The following is an 18658-nucleotide window of genomic DNA, read 5'->3' as shown; positions in this document are numbered from 1 at the left end:
CCTTCCCTGAGCACATGTTACATAGGGTTATAAACCCTGGTTAAGCATGTGGTTGGAGGAAGAGAAGGAGACTCATGCAGTCAGTTTCAGTTCTTCTCACTTTCCCAATCTTACTTTTAGTTCTTCATATTTCCACATTAGTTTGCTTTCTTTTTCCTTTCATGAAAATTCACTAGCATTTCAGTACAATTTTCTCCTAATATACACGTTTCTTATGTAATTATTCCAAATGTACATATTTTTGTAGAACAATTTCTCCTAATACAATGCATTTCTGTATGTGATGTTCCACTACAATATGCATTTTTAGGCATACTTTACACTAGCACATGGGGGGAAAGGCATTGCAGATCTGCAGAAGTGTGGGTTTCAAAGGATGGCTATGTTTCAATCTGCATATTTTTTTTGGTAGGTGTGAATTGGATAGACTTGCTTTTAAATGTGGGTGTAGCAGAATTCCACACCCCCACAATCCCTACACTTCTTCCTACTCACTAGGAGAGGGTTCCAGGATTTCCAGGGGGATATGATGGCAAAGGGTGGCTTGGACATATAGAACAGGGTTGCCATATTTCAAAAAGCAAAAACCAGGACACCTCAAAAGTAGGAAGACTCCGAAAATTGCTGAGCTTTTTTTTTCCTAAAGAAAACCCCAAAAGTTGGGTTGTGCTAAAGGGCTACACCTGGCTCTAAGGTTGAGTACATTTGAGCAATAAGGACCATTTTGATGTCCCATTTTGCACACACACAGAGAGACACACAAACAAACAAACAAACAAACAAGCCACACACAACTGCAAGGAATCCTAGAATGAGAGAAAGATGGGCTGCGGTTTCCCAGATCAAATTTCGGAAGCCCACCGAAACTGCATCAAGGCGCGTAGCCATTCCCTTGCCATGCCTCTTGTGCTTTCAAACAGTCCATCATCAGGAGCAGCCCAAGATTAATCAGGCAGACACTGGGAAAATGAATCGGCAGACATCTGTAGGACTCACATCCCACACAAAGAGCTCAATTTAGATTTGTGGCAGCGTTACAAGGGGAAGGAAACTAAAGCAATATTGAGACAGATGCAGAATGGTACTGCACACAGAAGGGGGAGAAAACTGCAGGAGGCACGCTCTTTCTCTAGCCCCTGAAGAATCTTGGTTTGGAGAAAATACCCTAATATGGCTTAGCAGCTACAGTATGCAAATTATGTGAAATAGTGGGTGTCTTAAGTAAGACCAGAAGAAGATCCCTGTTATTGGGGGAAAGGGCTGTAGCCCCATGGTAGGGCATCTGCCTTGCACGCAGAATATCCTAGGTTCAATCCCTGGCCACTGTGTTAGCTGGAAATGTCCCGTCTGAAATCCTGGAGACCCACTTCCAGTCAGCATATACAATACTGAGCTAAATGAGCTAATGACTCAGAGGTAGGCAGCTTCCTTCGTTCGAGGAATTTATTTTCTCTACTATGTTATTTAATATTACAAGGATGTTGCTTATTGCTTCCAACACCATTGGTTGGCATGTGTCTTTCTTCTCAGGAGACAATGGAGGAATGCTCCCTTGGGGGTGAGGTCAAGCGGTTGGAAGGTCGCAGCGCCTGCTGTGGCTGTAGAGACCGATGTGGAAGGGACTTGGTCCAACACTGCTCATATTGTAAATAGCTTTGGAAACTGATTCTGAAACCAATAGATAAATAGTACAAGGAGGAGCAAAGGAAAAGGAAGATGGAAGAGGAGGAGGAGGAGGAGGAGGGAGAAGAGCCTTCCTGGATCAGATCAAAAGTCCACATAGTTCAGCATCTCTACTTCCAAAAGTGGCCAATCAGATACCTTCAAGAAGCTCCCAAGCCCTGCCACATTCCTCCTCCTCCTTAGCAACTTGTAGAAATTGCATGAGAACATAGGAAGCTGTCTCATACCATGTCATACCTTTTCTGGACTTTGCTATCTAGCAGGAAGGACTGAAGCTCAGTGGCAGCACTGGCGGAGGAAGAGGAGTGTGGCGGGAGCGCACCACCCCCAGCAGTGGGGGGCCATTGTGGCTGCATCCCTGCCCACACTGGGTGCCACGCTCCCGCAGGCAGCATGCCATGCCCCCAGGACATGTACCACGCCCCTGCGGGTGGCACGCCATGCCCCCCAGGACATGCGCCAGCCCTGCCCCCGCCTGCTCTCCGCCACCCCGGTGCCAGAGCATGAAGCTCCACCACTGAGTGGTAGAGCACCTGTTTTGCATACAGAAGGTCCTAGGTTCAACATCTGCCGCTCCCAGCACCTCCAGGTGTAGCTAGGGCAGAATTAATGTGTGAAATTCTTGAGAGCCTCTGCCAGCCAGTGTAGAGAATATTGAGCTGGATGGACTGATTGTCCAGATCAGTATAAGGCAATTTCCTATGTTCCCATCTACTCTGACTAGCAGCAGCTCTCTGTGGTCTGAAGTAGATGCCTTCCCCATAACTACTAACTGGTTATTTTTTAACATGGTCCTTAAAAAAATAACCTGACAGGAATTCAGTACAAAGCATTCTGCATACAAAGCACATCCTCTACCACTGAGTAGTGGCCCCTGCTAAATGAAATTAAGTGCATGGGTTGTAGCCAGTGTTAGCCCTACTCAGAGTAGACCCATGACTAAGGCCCCATCTGCACCGTACGTATTACAGACCCTCCAAGTGTCCCTATTTTCCAGGGATGTTCCATATTTACAGAAGCCGTCCTGGTTTCTGATTCAATCTCAGAATGTCCTTCTTTTCCTTAGGACATCCCAATTTTCATCAGATAAATTTTGAAGGGTATGGAGTTATCTGACCCCTGAGCCATCTGAAGGGGCCCTGCATAGGGAAGATTTTTTTAATCTTTAATGTTTTGTGATGTTTTTATATATGTTGAAAGGCGCCCAGTGGCAAACCAATCAGATGGGTGGGGTATAAATCGTTAATAACAATAATAATAATGCAACAATAATTTATCCTTACTTTCATCAGAGAAATGTTGGAGGGTATGATATTGTACCACTCTGAATAACCACAGCCTCCCCTCAAAGAATCCTGGGAACTGTAGTTTGTTACAGGAACTGAGACCCCCTATTTCCCTCTAAGAGCTACAGTTCTCTGGGAAGATAGATTGACTGTTAAAACATTCTGAGAATTGTGAAAAGTTTGCATAAGAATGCATTGTGAATACAATAAACAAAATTGCACTGAGTTGCATACAACATTAGTAATAAAAAAGGCCCACTGTCACTGAAATTAATTAACATTACTAATTTAGGGTTGTAGCCAATGCTAGTGCTATTAAGAGCAGATCCACTGAAGTTACTGCACATGAGTAACTTAAGATCATTAACTTCAATGCATCTGATCTGAGCATAACTGAGTTGCATGCAAACCTCAGTATACCAAGTCTATTAATTTCAAATTAATTGGGCCTATTCATTCAGTGGCAAAGCTGCATGCTCTGGCACTGGGGGCGGAGAGCAGGCAGGGGCATGGCTGGCACACGTCCCGGGGGCGTGACACGCTGCCCCAGGGGCAGGTGTCCCAGGGGCATGGCACATTGCCCTCAGGGGCGTGGTGTGCGTCCTGGGGGTGTGATATGCAGCCTGTGGGGGCGTGGCATGCGTCCCAGGGGCATGGCGCACCACCCGCAGGGGTGTGGTGTCCGGTGCATGTCCAGGGAGCGGCCGCAATGGTATCCCCTCCCCGATGGTGCCGGAGGCGATGCACCCCCCCGTCCCCCCATCCCTCCGCCAGTGTATTCATTTCAACTGAGCAAAGATTAGTTGAATGTGACTCATTAGATGAGGGGAAAATATTGGGGGGGGGGTATGCACATTACTACTGTATTTTTTGCTCTATAAGACGCACCCGAACATAAGATGCACCTAGTTTTGGGAGGAGGAAAGCAAGAAAAAAAAATATTCTGAATCCCAGAAGCCAGAACAGCAAGAGGGATCACTGTGCAGCAATCCCTCTTGGTGTTCTGGCTTCAGCGATAGCTGCGCAGCCTGCATTCACTCCATAAGACGCACACACATTTCCCCTTACTTTTTAGTAGGGAAAAAGTGCATCTTATAGAGCAAAAAATAAAGTATATCAGGAGGTATATGCATGAAAATAAGTATGGGTTTTTGTTATGTACTGAGTTGAATAGGATCCAAACTGCAGCAGTCTGATTGGTCCTAGAACAATAGGATCCAAATTGCAGCAGTCTGATTGTCCTAGAACAATAGGATTCAGAATGCAGCAGTCTGATTGGTCCAAGAACAATGCAGCAGTATGATTGGTTGGCAGGAACCACCCAATCATGCTCCAGATATAAGTGAATCCACAACCTGATTGGCTTACAGTAGAATTCCAGAATTAACCAATCATGTGCAGCCCATTGTGTAAATAATGTATATAAAGCAGATACTTTGAGGGGACTTTCATTCATTCCTCCTCACCACTATGAGCTGAATAAAGAGCATGAAATCACTTTGCGACTCTGAGTATATTTCAGTTTTCATGTGCACTTAAAAGAAATGGTGTTGTGGAGTGTGCTGAACTGAAGACCAGTGGCGTAGCGTGGGTTGTCAGCACCCGGGGCAAGGCAAGTAATTTGCGCCCCCTAACCCGTGGATTTGCGCCCCCTAACCCTAACCCCCAGATGTTGCGCCCGGTGCGGACCGCCCCCCCTGCACCCCCACGCTACGCCACTGCTGAAGACTGGTAGCTACAGCAACTGCAAGAAGCAAAACTCGACACTTCTGTCCTGTGCTGCTATACACACACAAATTTTGCAGGTGGCAAACTTTCTGGTTGAAGACTTTAGCCCTCTAGTGTAGGATAATCTAGTCTATACTCTGCCCTGCCATTTAGGATCATAGGAATGTGCCTTATTCTGAGTCAGACTATAGTCAAACCAGCTCAGCATTGTCTACACTGACAGTGGCTCTCCAGAATTTCAGGCAGAGATTTCTCCCAGCCTTTACCGGAAACTCCAGAGATTGACCCTCAGACCTCCTGCAAGCAAAACAGAGCTACAACCCTGTGCTACAACCCTTACTTAGCCATTGGGCCATCTAGCTCAGTATTGTCTACAGCAGTTCTCCAGGATTTCAGGCAGGAATCTCTGCCAGTCTTACCTGGAGAGTGCCAGTGGGGACTGAATCTGGGACCTTTGCATGCAAAGAAGATGCTCTACCAATGACCTACAGCATTAACCTGAGTCTCCTCTATTTACAACACTTTTGTGCAACTTACTCCCTTTCTTTCTCCATTATGTGCCTTTAGGTGAGACATTAAAAATGTGTGATCTGTGGAGTGATAAAAACAGCATATGCTTTCAAACAATCAGTTCTTCTGAGTTCTTTATAGAAGAAAACTAATTTGTATTCCTGGGAGCAGTATGCAAGATGGATTTTCTTTTCACTTCTTACTTCTATTCATCACATTAAGATTTGTCTCAGTAAAAAAAAACACCCAAAAAAATCACCTCACAGTAGAAGAAGCACTGGTACCCAGACTAGAGGAACTGAGCTGATCAAGACTAGAGACCTGGAGAAGCTTGATCTGGTTCACATTCAAAGGCAAACCTCCTAACTTGCACTTTCTGGAACAATATGAGAACCAAAACAAATCATCTTTTAAATTTGCACTTATCCAGATTTTACAATGCACCTCTCCAGCCAGGTAATACGTGCACAAATGCATATAACAGTGCATAGTCACTAAAGGCCCAAGTGTCCTCTGTGGTTAGGAGTGCCTTTTATCAGCTTCATCTGGTTCACCAACTATGGTTGTTCCTGGATGAAGATAGCCTGACCACTGCAGTCCATGCATTGATAAGTCCATGCACTGTGACACCATTGTTAGACCAGCTGCATCTTCTACCAAGCCAAGTTCCAGCTTCTTGTGCTGATTTACAGCCTCCTGAACATCTTGGGTCTGGGATACCTCAGAGATCGCCTGAAGCTTTCTATCATCTGCATCTCTAGCTGCTCCCAGAGATGGCGAGGCTCATTTGACAAGAACGAGAGAGAGAGAGCCTTTAGTGTCCTTGGCCCAGTCCTGTGGAACCTCCTGCCAATAGAGATTCAGCAGGCGCCTTTTAAACACCTGCTGAAAACTTTTCCATTCCACCAGGCCGCTACAGACAATTAAGAGTACATTTCCCCCCCCCATGGTCTACTGATGTTGGTTTTTAATTATTTTGCTTTTAACTTGATTTTAACTTTTTGTGATTTTACTGTATGGTTTTATGGTTTTATATTGGTGTAAATCGCTGTGATACAGTGGCATATAAATATTTTAATAAATAAAAGTGTCCTTTAAAATCCCTTAATAAGGGAGGTGGGTTGGAAACCCCCCCCCCCATAATCCTATAGTCTGAAGCGGTGCAGTCCAGAATTCAGCCACTTTATTCTGATGGCTGTCTCTGAAGCAAAGGAAAGGTTAAAGGTGAAGGTGAATATGCCCCAGTGTACAGCTCATTGAGGCTGTGGTAAGGGGCTGTGGTAGACCACCTGCTCTGAATGCAGAAGGTCCCTGATTCAATCTTCAGCATCTCCAGGAACTGGAAATGTCCCACCCTCTCCCGCTGCTGCCCTGAAACCCTGGAGAGCAACTGCCAGTCAGTGTACGCAGTAGTGGGCTGGATGCCCTGAACTAGATGCACTGACGGCCTTGGTGCAAGGCAGCTATGTATATTACAGCATTGGAAGCAATCGGGCTGGATACAGAAGAGAAAGGTGGAGGGAAGAGTGATTACTGGTATATTGCCCAAAGATATGCCTAGGATAAAAATCCAAATTCTATGGGGGCAGCTTCCTAAGTGCAAAACAGAGTGAAGTCAAAGACAAGTCTGGTTAATATGTGGAAGGAGGGAGGGAACCTAAAGCAATAGCTAGTACACCCACCCCACCCCCTCCAACACTGAGTGAGTGTATATTTGTGAATACTCTGGGGTGTGTTGTTGTTTTTTGTATTTATGTGTTTTTATGTTTCTATATTGTAAACCACCCTGTGATTCTTGGATGAAGGGCGGAATAGAAATAAAATAAATAAACACAAACTGAGACCAACCGCCATGATTTTCCATCAGCCAATTATTAGGGCTGAGATTAACATGGGACACTTTTTGTGAACTTTTTAGCACCTAGTGGATTAGGTGGAGGTGCCCTTCTGCCCAACTCCCTCAGCTAAGCTGGCCATCACTGCAAGAGCTCCAGCTCTGTTGGTGCACCTCCTCCGCTCCTGTCTGTTAAATGCGTAGGTGGGAATATCATCACAAGAATGGCCATTTGGCAGAACAAGAGGGGGAAAGGCTGGGCCTGTTTCACTGCCCTTGCTATCTTTCCGTGCCTCCCAATTTCTGCTGTGAGCAATGGGGTTACAGATGTGCAAAGCCCCACCATTGTGGTGGTGGGGAAAGGAAAGTTAGGACTGTGCCCTGTGAAAAGCAACTCCACTATTCTCATTTTTCAGACTGTGTTTGCCTGTTCAGAGTGACAGCAGTGTTGTGGGGCCTCATTCTCACTGCCTTTGTTCTACCTCAGTAATTGCCCTGTGAAACTAAACTTTGTTGGCACTGCCACTCTTTTTGTGTGATCCCTAATTGGTCGGGGCCATCCATGAAGGAGAAGCAGAACTGGGGGGGGGGGGAAATGTGAGACAGAAGCAGTGGCTGTTATTGGCCAGAAGCAGCAATGTGGGGGGGGTTGTGTTTTTATGGAAGAGAAGATTTTGGGGCACTGCTTTCAGTCAAAAAATTGAATGAGGAACTTTTGGTACAGTCCAAACAATCATTGAGCATTTGATAACTTGCAGCTGAATGCATGAATGGACACCGTTAAGTCTGCATTGATGACATAGGCTTGTGAGAACACTGTCTCTATAATGTTAAACCATCATACATGAAAGTCTCAACGGACTAATGCAGTAATGAGTGGTGCTGTGACAAAATTTCATTCTACCTTTTTAAAACATTCTCTGTCAATTTATCTACTAGGGTGGCCACTGACACATCTCCCCACATCACTTCCCTCCCCCCCAAAAAAGAAAGAGGCAGAAAAGGGACAAAGATCACCATAAAATTTGCTAATTTATATGAAGAGATACAAATTTAAATATAATGGGTTGTATCCAATTAAGTTCTACTCAGAGTACACTAATTGAAGCCAATGGGTCTAAGTCTGTTAATTATTCTGAGTAGGACTGGATATTGCCCAAAGATATGCCTAGGATAAAAATCCAAATTCTATTCAATTCAAATTCAATTACTATAATTTAAAGCAAAATGCTGTTGGTGTAATTTAATACATCTCACTAGCCTAGTGGGGAAGAGTGACCAGGTGAGATCCTAACCAGGTGATGAGGCAGTTTCGAGGCTCCTAGTCTCCCTTTCTGATGGGTCTTTATCTTTATAAAACTGGAGTTGGATTGGAGCATCCTTCAAAACAAAGGACTTCTTCAGAGGACCATGCTCTGCCAGATCTTCAAATAAGAGGTTCATTTCCTGTAAAACAGGGAGCACAGCCACCCTAATTCCTGGTCCTTCTCTGGTCACCCCCTTATTAGAACTGGGGATTTGTAAGGACAGTCAGTGACATCAGCCCGCCTGAGAGTCCGTACCTTTGGGATGCAATCACAGACAGAAGAACAGGCTGGTTTTGGGAGCCCTGCCAACAGCATATCCCTATGCCTGCCTATACCTGGGATGCACTTCCTAGAGGGCATAATGCATTAGTCATGCCTTTCCAACCCGTGTGAAAATCTTTCAGAAGCAGAGAGCTTGGATGTGACATGAATGCTGGGGAAGAGTACAAGCAATTCTAGATGCCATTGCCCTGCTCCTAAGCCCATTCACAGATTACCCCACTCTTAAGCTTATTCATGCATCACTACACTCCTAAACCCATTCATGGCAAGGCATGCCATACCAATTGATTTCAATTAAAATATCTGCCATGCCCAAGAGGGAATTCCATCCTGTCCTGCTGGCTTGTTGAGGCTACCCAGGAGGCAAATGGGGATGTGTGGATCACTGCAGGCCCCTAACCCACAGTAGGTCTCTGTTCCCTGCATTCAATTCAGCTGCTGGCTTGATTAACACCCCAAAGGCCATATTCCTTTCTGTGGAACATTGGGGGGGGGGCACATGCCCACAGTGGGTGGGGCCAAAAGCAAACATATAAATGTGCATGTACAAGTATGTATGGCTAGCTCCTCCATACATTCACATGCTACTCTCTGTCCTCCATCCAGGTGAGCAAGAGGCCTGATCAGAGATCAAGGGCATATTCCATCAAGGCAAAAACACTCAAAGAGGGTTTGAAGCAGGATCAGTGAGGTGGGTTGCCTGGAGGCCAGATGGAGAGGCCTGGAGGCCTACATTCAGCCCCTGAGCCTGAGGTTCTCCACCCAATGTAGGACCTGGAAGGGCAGCCCCTAATGCTCAGCTCCTTACCTAAAGATCACTTAGGAAACCAGGAAGCTGCATTCTAACAAGTCCCATCATTGGTCCATCTAGCTCAGGACTGTCTACACTGACTGGCAGTGGCTCTCCAATGGCTCTCCCAGCCCTACCTGGATATGCCATTAGGAATTGAAACAGGGGCCTTCTGCTGTCTCTTGTACTTCTTGATACTGCTAACAACAGGTGATGCAGCAGGATTTGGCATCACCAGCCCTGGACACCCAGGCTCTCTATCTCTGCCCATTCTTGCCCCCTTGAATATGTGGCACTCAAAACTGCATGCCAATGTCACACCTTCCAAAAAGGAGAACCCAAAGAGTTAAAAAACAAGAGAAAATCTACTGGGTCAAAAGTGGGAACAGTGGTTGCTATGAAGCAGTGGTAGGGGACATTTTTCAGTCAGGCAAAATGGCTCAAGGCAGAGAGATAGCGAAGCAGGACTAGTGAAGCAACCTTCACATGAGAAAGGTTCTGGCCTCAAGGAGTCCCATGATGGAGAGCCCTGGAAGGCTGAGGTCCCCCACCCCCACTGTAAAGCCCATAGCCCTCCAAAGAACTGTTGACATGGATTTTATCTACCCATGTTTAGGGTTGCCATATTTTGAAGAGCAAAAAACAGGATGTTATTGCAACTGTGATTTTAAATGCCCCTTACTATATGTAGGCTATAGAAGCACTAATATATTGCAGAGGGGGGCGGGCAGGAGAAGAGAAGAGTCTTCAACCACCAGTTATGTCTATGTCTCATCCAGAATTCTGGCAAATTTAAAAAATCCACCCGGACAGAAATTTTACCCCTAAAAAAGAGGATGTGTTCTGGAAAAAGAGGACACATGACAACCCTACCTGTTTAGCCCAGGAACAGCATGTCTTCCAAGTAGAATCACAAGGAACCAGGCTCTGTAGGGTTATTAATTATACAGCATACTTCTTGTGCCCCATAACTTCCACCCACAAGTACATATGTGAGGTTACCCCCACTGTCTTTTATGAACTTCACAGGGTGGGAGGAAATGACAACATCAGTACCACCCAGTGCATGTCAAAGCAGAATCATGCTCAGGGTCTCCCTAATCCAGCGGTTCTCAACCTGTGGATCCCCAGATGTTGTTGGACTACAACTCCCATCTTCCCTGAGCTCTGGGGACCCACAGGCCTGCCCTAGCTAGTATTTGAATCCACAGTAGGTCTTAACAAAAGAAAGTACTTCTTCAAACAGTGGAGAGTTAAAATATTAGAATTCACTCCCAGAAGAAGCAGTGGTGGCCACCAATGGGATTCTAGTCCATTTATCAGCTTTGGTCAATATATCAATGATGAGCCTAAATGGCTGGGGAACAGATTGCCTAAAGGAACATCTCTTCCCATACCTAAGTGTCCAGTCCTCAAGACTCTTCATGAGAGAGCCTTTCCCAGGTCCACCACTGCCATCTAATGAAGTGAGGCAGTGTAGCCTCTAGGAATGGAGCCTTTTCAGTGGTGGTTCCCTGGTAATGAGATGTTTTCCCCTAACCAACCACTAATACAATTTCAGCAGGTAGAATTCCCTATTTAAAAAATTGGTGGTCACATATAATACCCTCATTAAAGTCCTGATACATTGTGGGAGTGCAGTCTCATGACACAATTAACACATTACAGAGCAGGGGTCAGCAATTTGGCATCTGTTAGGGTCCTTGGGCACACTTGGGGTCTTCCCTTAGTGTCTATAAAACTTGGAGCTTTCTGCACCTCACTGCCCCCTTGGTCATCAGGTATTGAGGGAACTTACCTTGTTTTGCCTTAAAAGGTACCTAGAGCTAAAGGAGAAAGTTGGAAAAGTGGTGTTCTTTCCAACTCCCTCTTTTGGGTAGATTTCCTGTGCCTCACTCAGCAGAATAACCAGGAAGGTCCAAAACTGGTGCAAAACTGGCTTACCGCATTTGGAAGTCAGTGAAGTAATACACATTGCTACCTAATGCATGGCTGACTTTTGCTTCAAAGGGGGTGGGGGACGGAGAGAGGAGCTGCAAGTGGTACTCAGCCCTGCTGCTGGCACCTGTCCATCGCCACCCTTGCCAAGAACAGTCCACCAGCCTCAGCTCATCCATTCAGAGAAGCAAACAAGTACCTAGGTGCCTTTCTGCCCTGCAGAAGACCTGCTATTTCCACAGCTGATTTTCTATGTGCCCTGCTGTTCCCACACCCCCTCCCGCTGCCCGCCCGCCCGCCCGCAAACACACACCAGGTAGATCCCCTCCCCCTACAAGGAAATACCCGCCTAATTAGACAATCCTTTTCATGCACTGCCTTGTTTACATGGAGCCCCTTCGCAGTCGGGGAATGAATAAAAGGCGCCAGCTCGCCTTACAATCCAGCGATATATGCAGTACATACAGTGTTTCAAGATTTAGAGAAGACAGAGAGACAGACAGACAGACAGAGCATGCCGGTAGGCGGGCTGTGGAAGGATTGATGGATATAAGAGAAAGGATGGAAAAGGGATGCCATGGAACAGAGGTAAAGCGGAGAACTCGGTCCTGCATCTATCTGCAATGCTGGGATCATTCATTCAGGCTGTGAGCTGCCCGCCCCACCGCCCAAGTGAAATGGACGGTTTCAATGGAAATGCAAAAACACCTGCCGATTTCGGAGTAAAGGCTTGCCCATCGCTTGCCTGTTAACAGATGTGTACCCAGAAGATAGTGTTCAATTTTTGATTTGATTATTTCCCCTGGTTAATTTTCCTTTATCTGCATGCAAACCTTGGTGTGAGCGCGAAAGAGGGAAGGTTCTTTACGCAAAGGGGTGTATTTTCCAAACCGTGTGCTCCTGCCTCCCCAGACAGCTTCCAAAGATGGTGCATAATAGCACACACCACAAATTGGGAAGACTGGGGGAAAGGGTTTCAGCAACCCCCCCACCCCTCGCACAGATTAACGCACACTGCAAGTTAACAGGGGCTGAAGTCACGCTTTCGGGATTTTCAATAACTGGCATGCAGCAGTTTTGTATGTTTATTTGAATCTCATCCCGGTTTGGTTGTTTTGGAATCTTTGGTCTTAGTTAATAATGGCACCCCCCCCCTCCCGCAGGGGAAAAAAAAACAGGTTTGGGATGTTAAGGAGCATGGGTGTGGGTTTACAATAAAAGGGAGGGGGAATCCAATTTTCCACATTTTTGCTCCAATAAACCCATTCGGCTCCTTGCTATGTCCGAAGTCCACAACGGGGGTGGTCATCTCCACACTGAGGCATGCAATGCTGCAGTACCTGTGTCCAGTTTCGCTGCCCAAGGACCCCAGCCTCCGCGCGGGTAGCAAGGGGCTGACCCCCGGGACATCCTCGGTCGTTGCCAGAGGCGGGATGGTTTTCTGGTGAGCATTGCTCTCGGATGGCGACTTCTTCAGCTTTGCCCTGGCCATCGCGGAGGCTTCTTCGGAGATGGGGGCTGCCTTCACTTCCCCCCTCAGCAAGAACTCTTCTCTCTTCTTGCTCTTTCACTCATAGCAATCCTTTGCTCGAAATGCAGTTGGGTCGAGAGCGGGAAGCACGTACCATTTTCGCTCTCCCAGGCACACAACACACTTGGCCCCCCCAGACAAAGCTGCACAGTGGAACAATCCTGCCCTTGTGGATTTATTGTGGTACTGATGAAGGGAGGCTCTGGCTGGCATGGTGGTGCAATGAATCAGGTGGCATGCAGCGGAACCGTGGCAAGATGAGAAGAGAAAGTGCTTCCCCTGGCTAATAGGATTTATGCTGGTGGCACTTCCAATGCCTTGACCAGTTAATATGATGATAGGTGATATTTTTCAGTGGCTGTAGTGGTAAAATGCTAAAGTGCAGGAGCTCATCAGAGAGCACTGTATGAAGAGCCCTAGAGAACCCTATAGCCTTGCACCTGTGGATGGACCCCACACAGAGTAATAGAATTGGAAGGTGGTCAAAGACTCATCAGGTGCGACCCACAACAAAATATAGCCAGGAATTTTGACCATGTGTGTGCAGTTTCATAGTTTGTACAGGCACAGGAAATCTCAGGCCCAGGTAGGTTGAATGTGGTCCTCTGAGCCTCTCTATCTTCCCCCTGAGACTCTTCCCCAGATCACACATCTCAATAGGCTTGCTCCACCTCCTTAATGACATGAGTGCTTTTGCCTGGCTGGATTGTGACCTTGACCTGTGATAATGCCTCTGGCTTGCTTGAATGAATGATGGAGGGCTGTGCTTGAAAGCCTCATTCTGCCAGTTACCCTGGTGTACATATACATATGGGGATTCAGGTGGCGCTGTGGGTTAAACCACAGAGCCTAGGAGTTGCTGATCAGAAGGTCGGCGGTTCGAATCCCCACGACGGGGTGAGCTCCCATTGCCCAGCCCCTGCTCTTGTCAACCAAGCAGTTCAAAAGCACATCAAAGTGCAAGTAGAGAAATAGGCACCGCTCCAGAGGAAGGTAAATGCTGTTTCTGTGCGCTGCTCTGGTTCGCCAGAAGCGGCTTAGTCATGCTGGCCACATGACCCGGAAGCTGTACGCCGGCTCCCTTGGCCATTAAAGCAAGATGAGCGCCACAACTCCAGAGTCAGTCACAACTGGACCTAATGGTCAGGGGTCCCTTTACCTTTTATCTTTACATATACATATGCAACACACATACACACACACACACACACACTTTTGGCAACAGAAGCAAGAGAGACAACATGGGAGTAGTTGCTAAAGCAGGAAAGGGGAAGCTGCAGCCATTCAGAAGTTGTTGGACTCCAGTTCCCATCAACCCCAGCCAGTATTGGTTGTTTTTATATTGTACATCATTTTTTAAAAAAACCCAGTGGTTTATAAATGATTTAAAATATAATAAAATAAATTATTAAATCTGCTTTCCTCTTCATTTCCAAACCAGCATGGTGTGATGCCTATCTGCATTCATGCCTGCATGAATCAGCCACTGATGCCATTAATGCAAGTGGAGTCACCTAAAGAGAATTGCCTCCTAGTGTCTACTTCAGCAGCAGCTGGTGCCTGCTGAGCCTAGTGAAGTGGAAGGCAGGGAGCCCAATAGCAGGGGGCGTCAGAGCCAATGACAGAAGGAGCCAACTTGTTTTAGGTTTGCCTTCCCTCTCCTCCTCCTCCTCCTCTTCCCTGCTTGAGTTCTATAAGGGCAATACTGAAACTAAAGAGAAGGAGAAGGCTGACAGTCAGTGCTGACAACCCCTGGAATGGATGTAAGGTTCGAAAGCACATTAAAGTGCAAGTAGATAAATAGGTACCACTCCGGCAGGAAGGCAAACGGTGTTTCCGTGCACTGCTCTGGTTCGCCAGAAGCGGCTTAGTCATGCTGGCCACATGACCCAGAAGCTGTACGTCAATAAAGCGAGATGAGCGCCGCAACCCCAGAGTTGGCCATGGCTGGACCTGATGGTCAGGGGTCCCTTTACCTTTACCTTTAAGAAGGGAGGCAGGTGGGGGTGGGGTGGGCGAGCAGACTGAGGTTAGTTTAGCAGTACCACATTTGCCCTAATGGAGTAGCCTCCAGTGATTTGCTCACAGTAAGCACACTGGCTTAGCTTTTAGCTAGAAATATAAATGTTTCTAGTTAGGGAGACCACTGAACTGGCCCCTCCAAGATCTACATTTTGCATGCATGCACCAACTGTCTGAGGACTTGCCTTTTTAAGGTCACAGCAGTGGGGTACTTCACACATACCCTATAATTTGGATTTAAATACACACTTCTGCCGAATTTGCATCCTTGGGAGCAATTTAACAAACAAAAGCCACTGCCCATCATTGGAAGGGAAAGCTCTCTTTCCTATATACTTTCCCATCCCCCAGGAGGGTAGCACACCTGAATCACAGACATAAAATAGGCAAGTGTGCCCTTGGCTCCTGGCTCCTCTGATTAATCAGCTTAAAAGCTTTTAGTTGATTAATCTACTCCAGTAACTCCCAAATGGCACAAGTGAGCTAAAATGATTCACAGCCACTAAATAATGCGCAATAATTCACACTCCCTAAAAGCTTTAAAAGTCAGAGGTTGAGGATCTTTTCCAGACTGGGGGCCACATTTCCTCTGAGTAGCCTCTGAAGGGCCACATGCTAATGGTGGGCAGGACCAGAGGTAAAAGAAGATGGAGGAATGAATGGGAATTGTTACCTTTGTATAGTAGGCTAGATTCTACACACTCACCTACCCCTCTCTGTCCTCCATCCAGGCAAGCAAGGGGCATGATCAGAGCTGAAGGGCACATTCCAGCTAGATCCTCTGGGTCTGAAGCAAGGCCAATGAGGGGTGTGGGCTGGGGAGAGGGGTGTGGGCTAAGAGCTAAAAAGGGATGCTGGGGAGGAGGCATTTGGCCCCTGGGCCTGAGATCACCCACCCCTGCTTTAAACTGGTCAATCAGTGGTGGCTGCAACTTATGGGTACATTTTTATCATTGTACATGTGTATCATTGTACACATTTTTATCATTGCACATACAGCAGTATGTTGACCGAGAACTCCCAGAAGTGCAAGCTGGATTTAGAAGAGGCAGAGGAACCAGAGACCAAATTGCAAACATGCGCTGGATTATGGAGAAAGCTAGAGAGTTCCAGATAGACATCTACTTCTGCTTCATTGACTATGCAAAAGCCTTTGACTGTGTTGACCACAGCAAACTATGGCAAGTTCTTAAAGAAATGGGAGTGCCTGATCACCTCATCTGTCTGCTGAGAAATCTCTATGTGGGACAAGAAGCTACAGTTAGAACTGGATATGGAACAACTGATTGGTTCAAAATTGGGAAAGGAGTACGACAAGGCTGTATATTGTCTCTCTGCTTATTTAACTTATATGCAGAATTCATAATGCGAAAGGCTGGGCTGGATGAATCCCAAGCCGGAATTAAGATTGCCGGAAGAAATATCAACAACCTCAGATATGCAGATGACACAACCTTGAGGGCAGAAATTGAGGAGAAATTAAAGAACCTTTTAATGAGGCTGAAAGAGGAGAGCGCAAAATATGGTCTGAAGCTCAACATCAAAAAAACAAAGATCATGGCAACTGGTCCCATCACCTCCTGGCAAATAGAAGGAGAAGAAATGGAGGCAGTGAGAGATTTTACTTTCTTGGGCTCCATGATCACTGCAGATGGTGACAGCAGCCACGGAATTAAGAGACGCCTGCTTCTTGGGAGGAAAGCAATGACAAACCTAGACAGCATCTTAAAAAGTAGAGACATCACCCTGCCAACAAAGATCCGTATAGTAAAAGCTATGGTTTTCCCAGTAGTGATGTATGGAAATGAGAGCTGGACCATAAAGAAGGCTGATCACCGAAGAATTGATGCTTTTGAATTATGGTGCTGGAGGAGACTCTTGAGAGTCCCATGGACTGCAAGAAGAACAAACAGATCCATTCTTAAGGAAATCAGCCCTGAGTGCTCACTGGAAGGACAGATACTGAAGCTGAGACTCCAATACTTTGGCCACCTCATGAGATGAGAAGACTCCATGGAAAAGACCCTGATGTTGGGAAAGATGGAGGGCACAAGGAGAAGGGGACGACAGAGGACGAGATGGTTGGACAGCGTTCTCGAAGCTACAAACATGAGTCTGACCAAACTGCGGGAGGCAGTGGAAGACAGAAGTGCCTGGCATGCTCTGGTCCATGGGGTCATGAAGAGTCGGACACGACTAAACGACAACACATGTGTGTCTATTTTTGCTTCTGCATACTACTGTGAGGTCTTTGCGGGGTTTTGGGTTTGGAGGGGTTTTTGGTGGCATGCTAACAAGAGAGCCACTAGTGTGCTGCAGCATCAAATCATTAAACAATTAATGTCTTCTGCAGGTCCAGAGCTCCCATCCCTAGAGTGGAGCCACTGCTGGCTGCATCTCTGTGTGATTCACTGATCTGGCCGTGTCATTTTCCAATCAGCTTCTGCTCGCTGCAGGGAAGAGGGGTCAAAATTCCACCATGGTTCCTGTACCACATACAATCAGATTAAGTTCTTAACTGGAGATACCACTGTAATTTGAGTGGATATGGAAGGGGCTATAGAAGCAAGCTGTCAGTCTGAAAGGAACATCAGCACCTTCAAAGCCAAAACCACCTTGGGGATTCCCATTAACCAACTCAGAACTCTTTTAGGCCAGCCAGATCAGGTTTCTATTTCCTCCTGGGCAGGTGAATGTGAGGTGTAGCAGTTAGAGGTATAGCAGTTAACTAGGACCTGAGAGCCCAGGGTTCAAATCCCCACTCAGCCATGAAACTCAGTGGGTGCCCTTGGCCCAGTCACTCACTCTCAGCCTCACCTACCCCACAGGGATGTTGTGAGGATAAAATGAGGGGGGGGGAGAGAGGAATGTAAGCTGCTTTGAGCTCCCTAGCGGAAGGATGGGATAAAAATAGATAGATGATAGAAAGATAGATAGATAGATGATAGATAGATAGATAGATAGATAGATAGATAGATAGATAGATGATAGATGATAGATAGATAGATGATATAGATATAGATAGATGATAGATAGATAGATAGATAGATAGATAGATAGATAGATAGATAGATAGATATAGATGAGAGAGAGAGAGAGAGATATGATAGATATAGATGATGATGATAGATAGATAGATAGATGATAGATGATAGATAGATAGATAGATAGATGATAGATGATAGATAGATATAGATAGATGATAGATAGAATTTTCCTTCTGCCAGGAACCACATACAGCAGTTGGGGGGCAAGTGGGGAGATGGGCAGGACCTGAAGCAATCTCTCTCTCTCTCTCTCTCTCTCTCTCTCTCTCTCTCTCTCTCACACACACACACACACACACACACACACTGTTCAGCTGAAGAAATGCAATGTAAAATTAGGAAAACTGCAAATTTAAAAGGATAGTCCATGTTTCCCATTTATGCATTGTTTTGGAAAATGTGAGTTGAGTTGTGTCTCATTCAAATGCTAACAAAATCATGGATTTCTTCACTATCCATATCTGTACTCAGTCACATTTGAGAGCAAAAATAGATTCCTGCCTGAGAAAGAAACAGAATTAGAATGTCAATCATTTTGGTACTCCCAAAGATATCATAATTCCCCCGTATTTGTCTCCCCTTCTCCCCAAGTTTCTGATTTTGTGATGGAGCCATTCATCCTTTTCGCGCACACAGGTGCCTCTGGCACAGAGGCAAAAACCAACACATTTTACATAGATTACACACAATGACGCTTTTT

The 18658-nt window shown here is 46.1% G+C and overlaps 1 protein-coding gene and 1 long non-coding RNA gene across 6 annotated transcripts in view; one reads left to right on the top strand and one right to left on the bottom strand.

The window, feature by feature from the left end:
- Window positions 1-18658, bottom strand: part of KCNT1 (potassium sodium-activated channel subfamily T member 1) — a 206176-nt gene that overhangs the window by 110757 nt on the left and 76761 nt on the right. For 3 of the 5 annotated variants that reach the window (XM_082208803.1, XM_082208805.1, XM_082208804.1), the window contains exon 1: window positions 12699-12998. The exons of the other annotated variants lie outside the window; for them this stretch is intronic. In XM_082208803.1, the coding sequence (XP_082064929.1) occupies window positions 12699-12850 (152 nt within the window). In that variant the 5' untranslated portion in view covers window positions 12851-12998. Of the gene's footprint in view, window positions 1-12698; window positions 12999-18658 lie in introns of those variants that run through there. 5 annotated transcript variants of the gene reach the window in all.
- LOC309524425 overlaps window positions 16965-18658 on the top strand; it is a 275240-nt gene continuing 273546 nt past the window's right edge. The window contains exon 1 of the long non-coding RNA XR_014215911.1: window positions 16965-17127. This is a non-coding gene — a long non-coding RNA (uncharacterized lncRNA). The remainder of the gene's footprint in view (window positions 17128-18658) is intronic.

Source organism: Podarcis vaucheri (genome assembly GCF_965113315.1).
Source record: "Podarcis vaucheri genome assembly, chromosome: Z".
NCBI classification, from domain to species: Eukaryota; Metazoa; Chordata; class Lepidosauria; order Squamata; family Lacertidae; genus Podarcis; species Podarcis vaucheri.
This window is presented reverse-complemented; position numbering and strand designations above follow the sequence as displayed.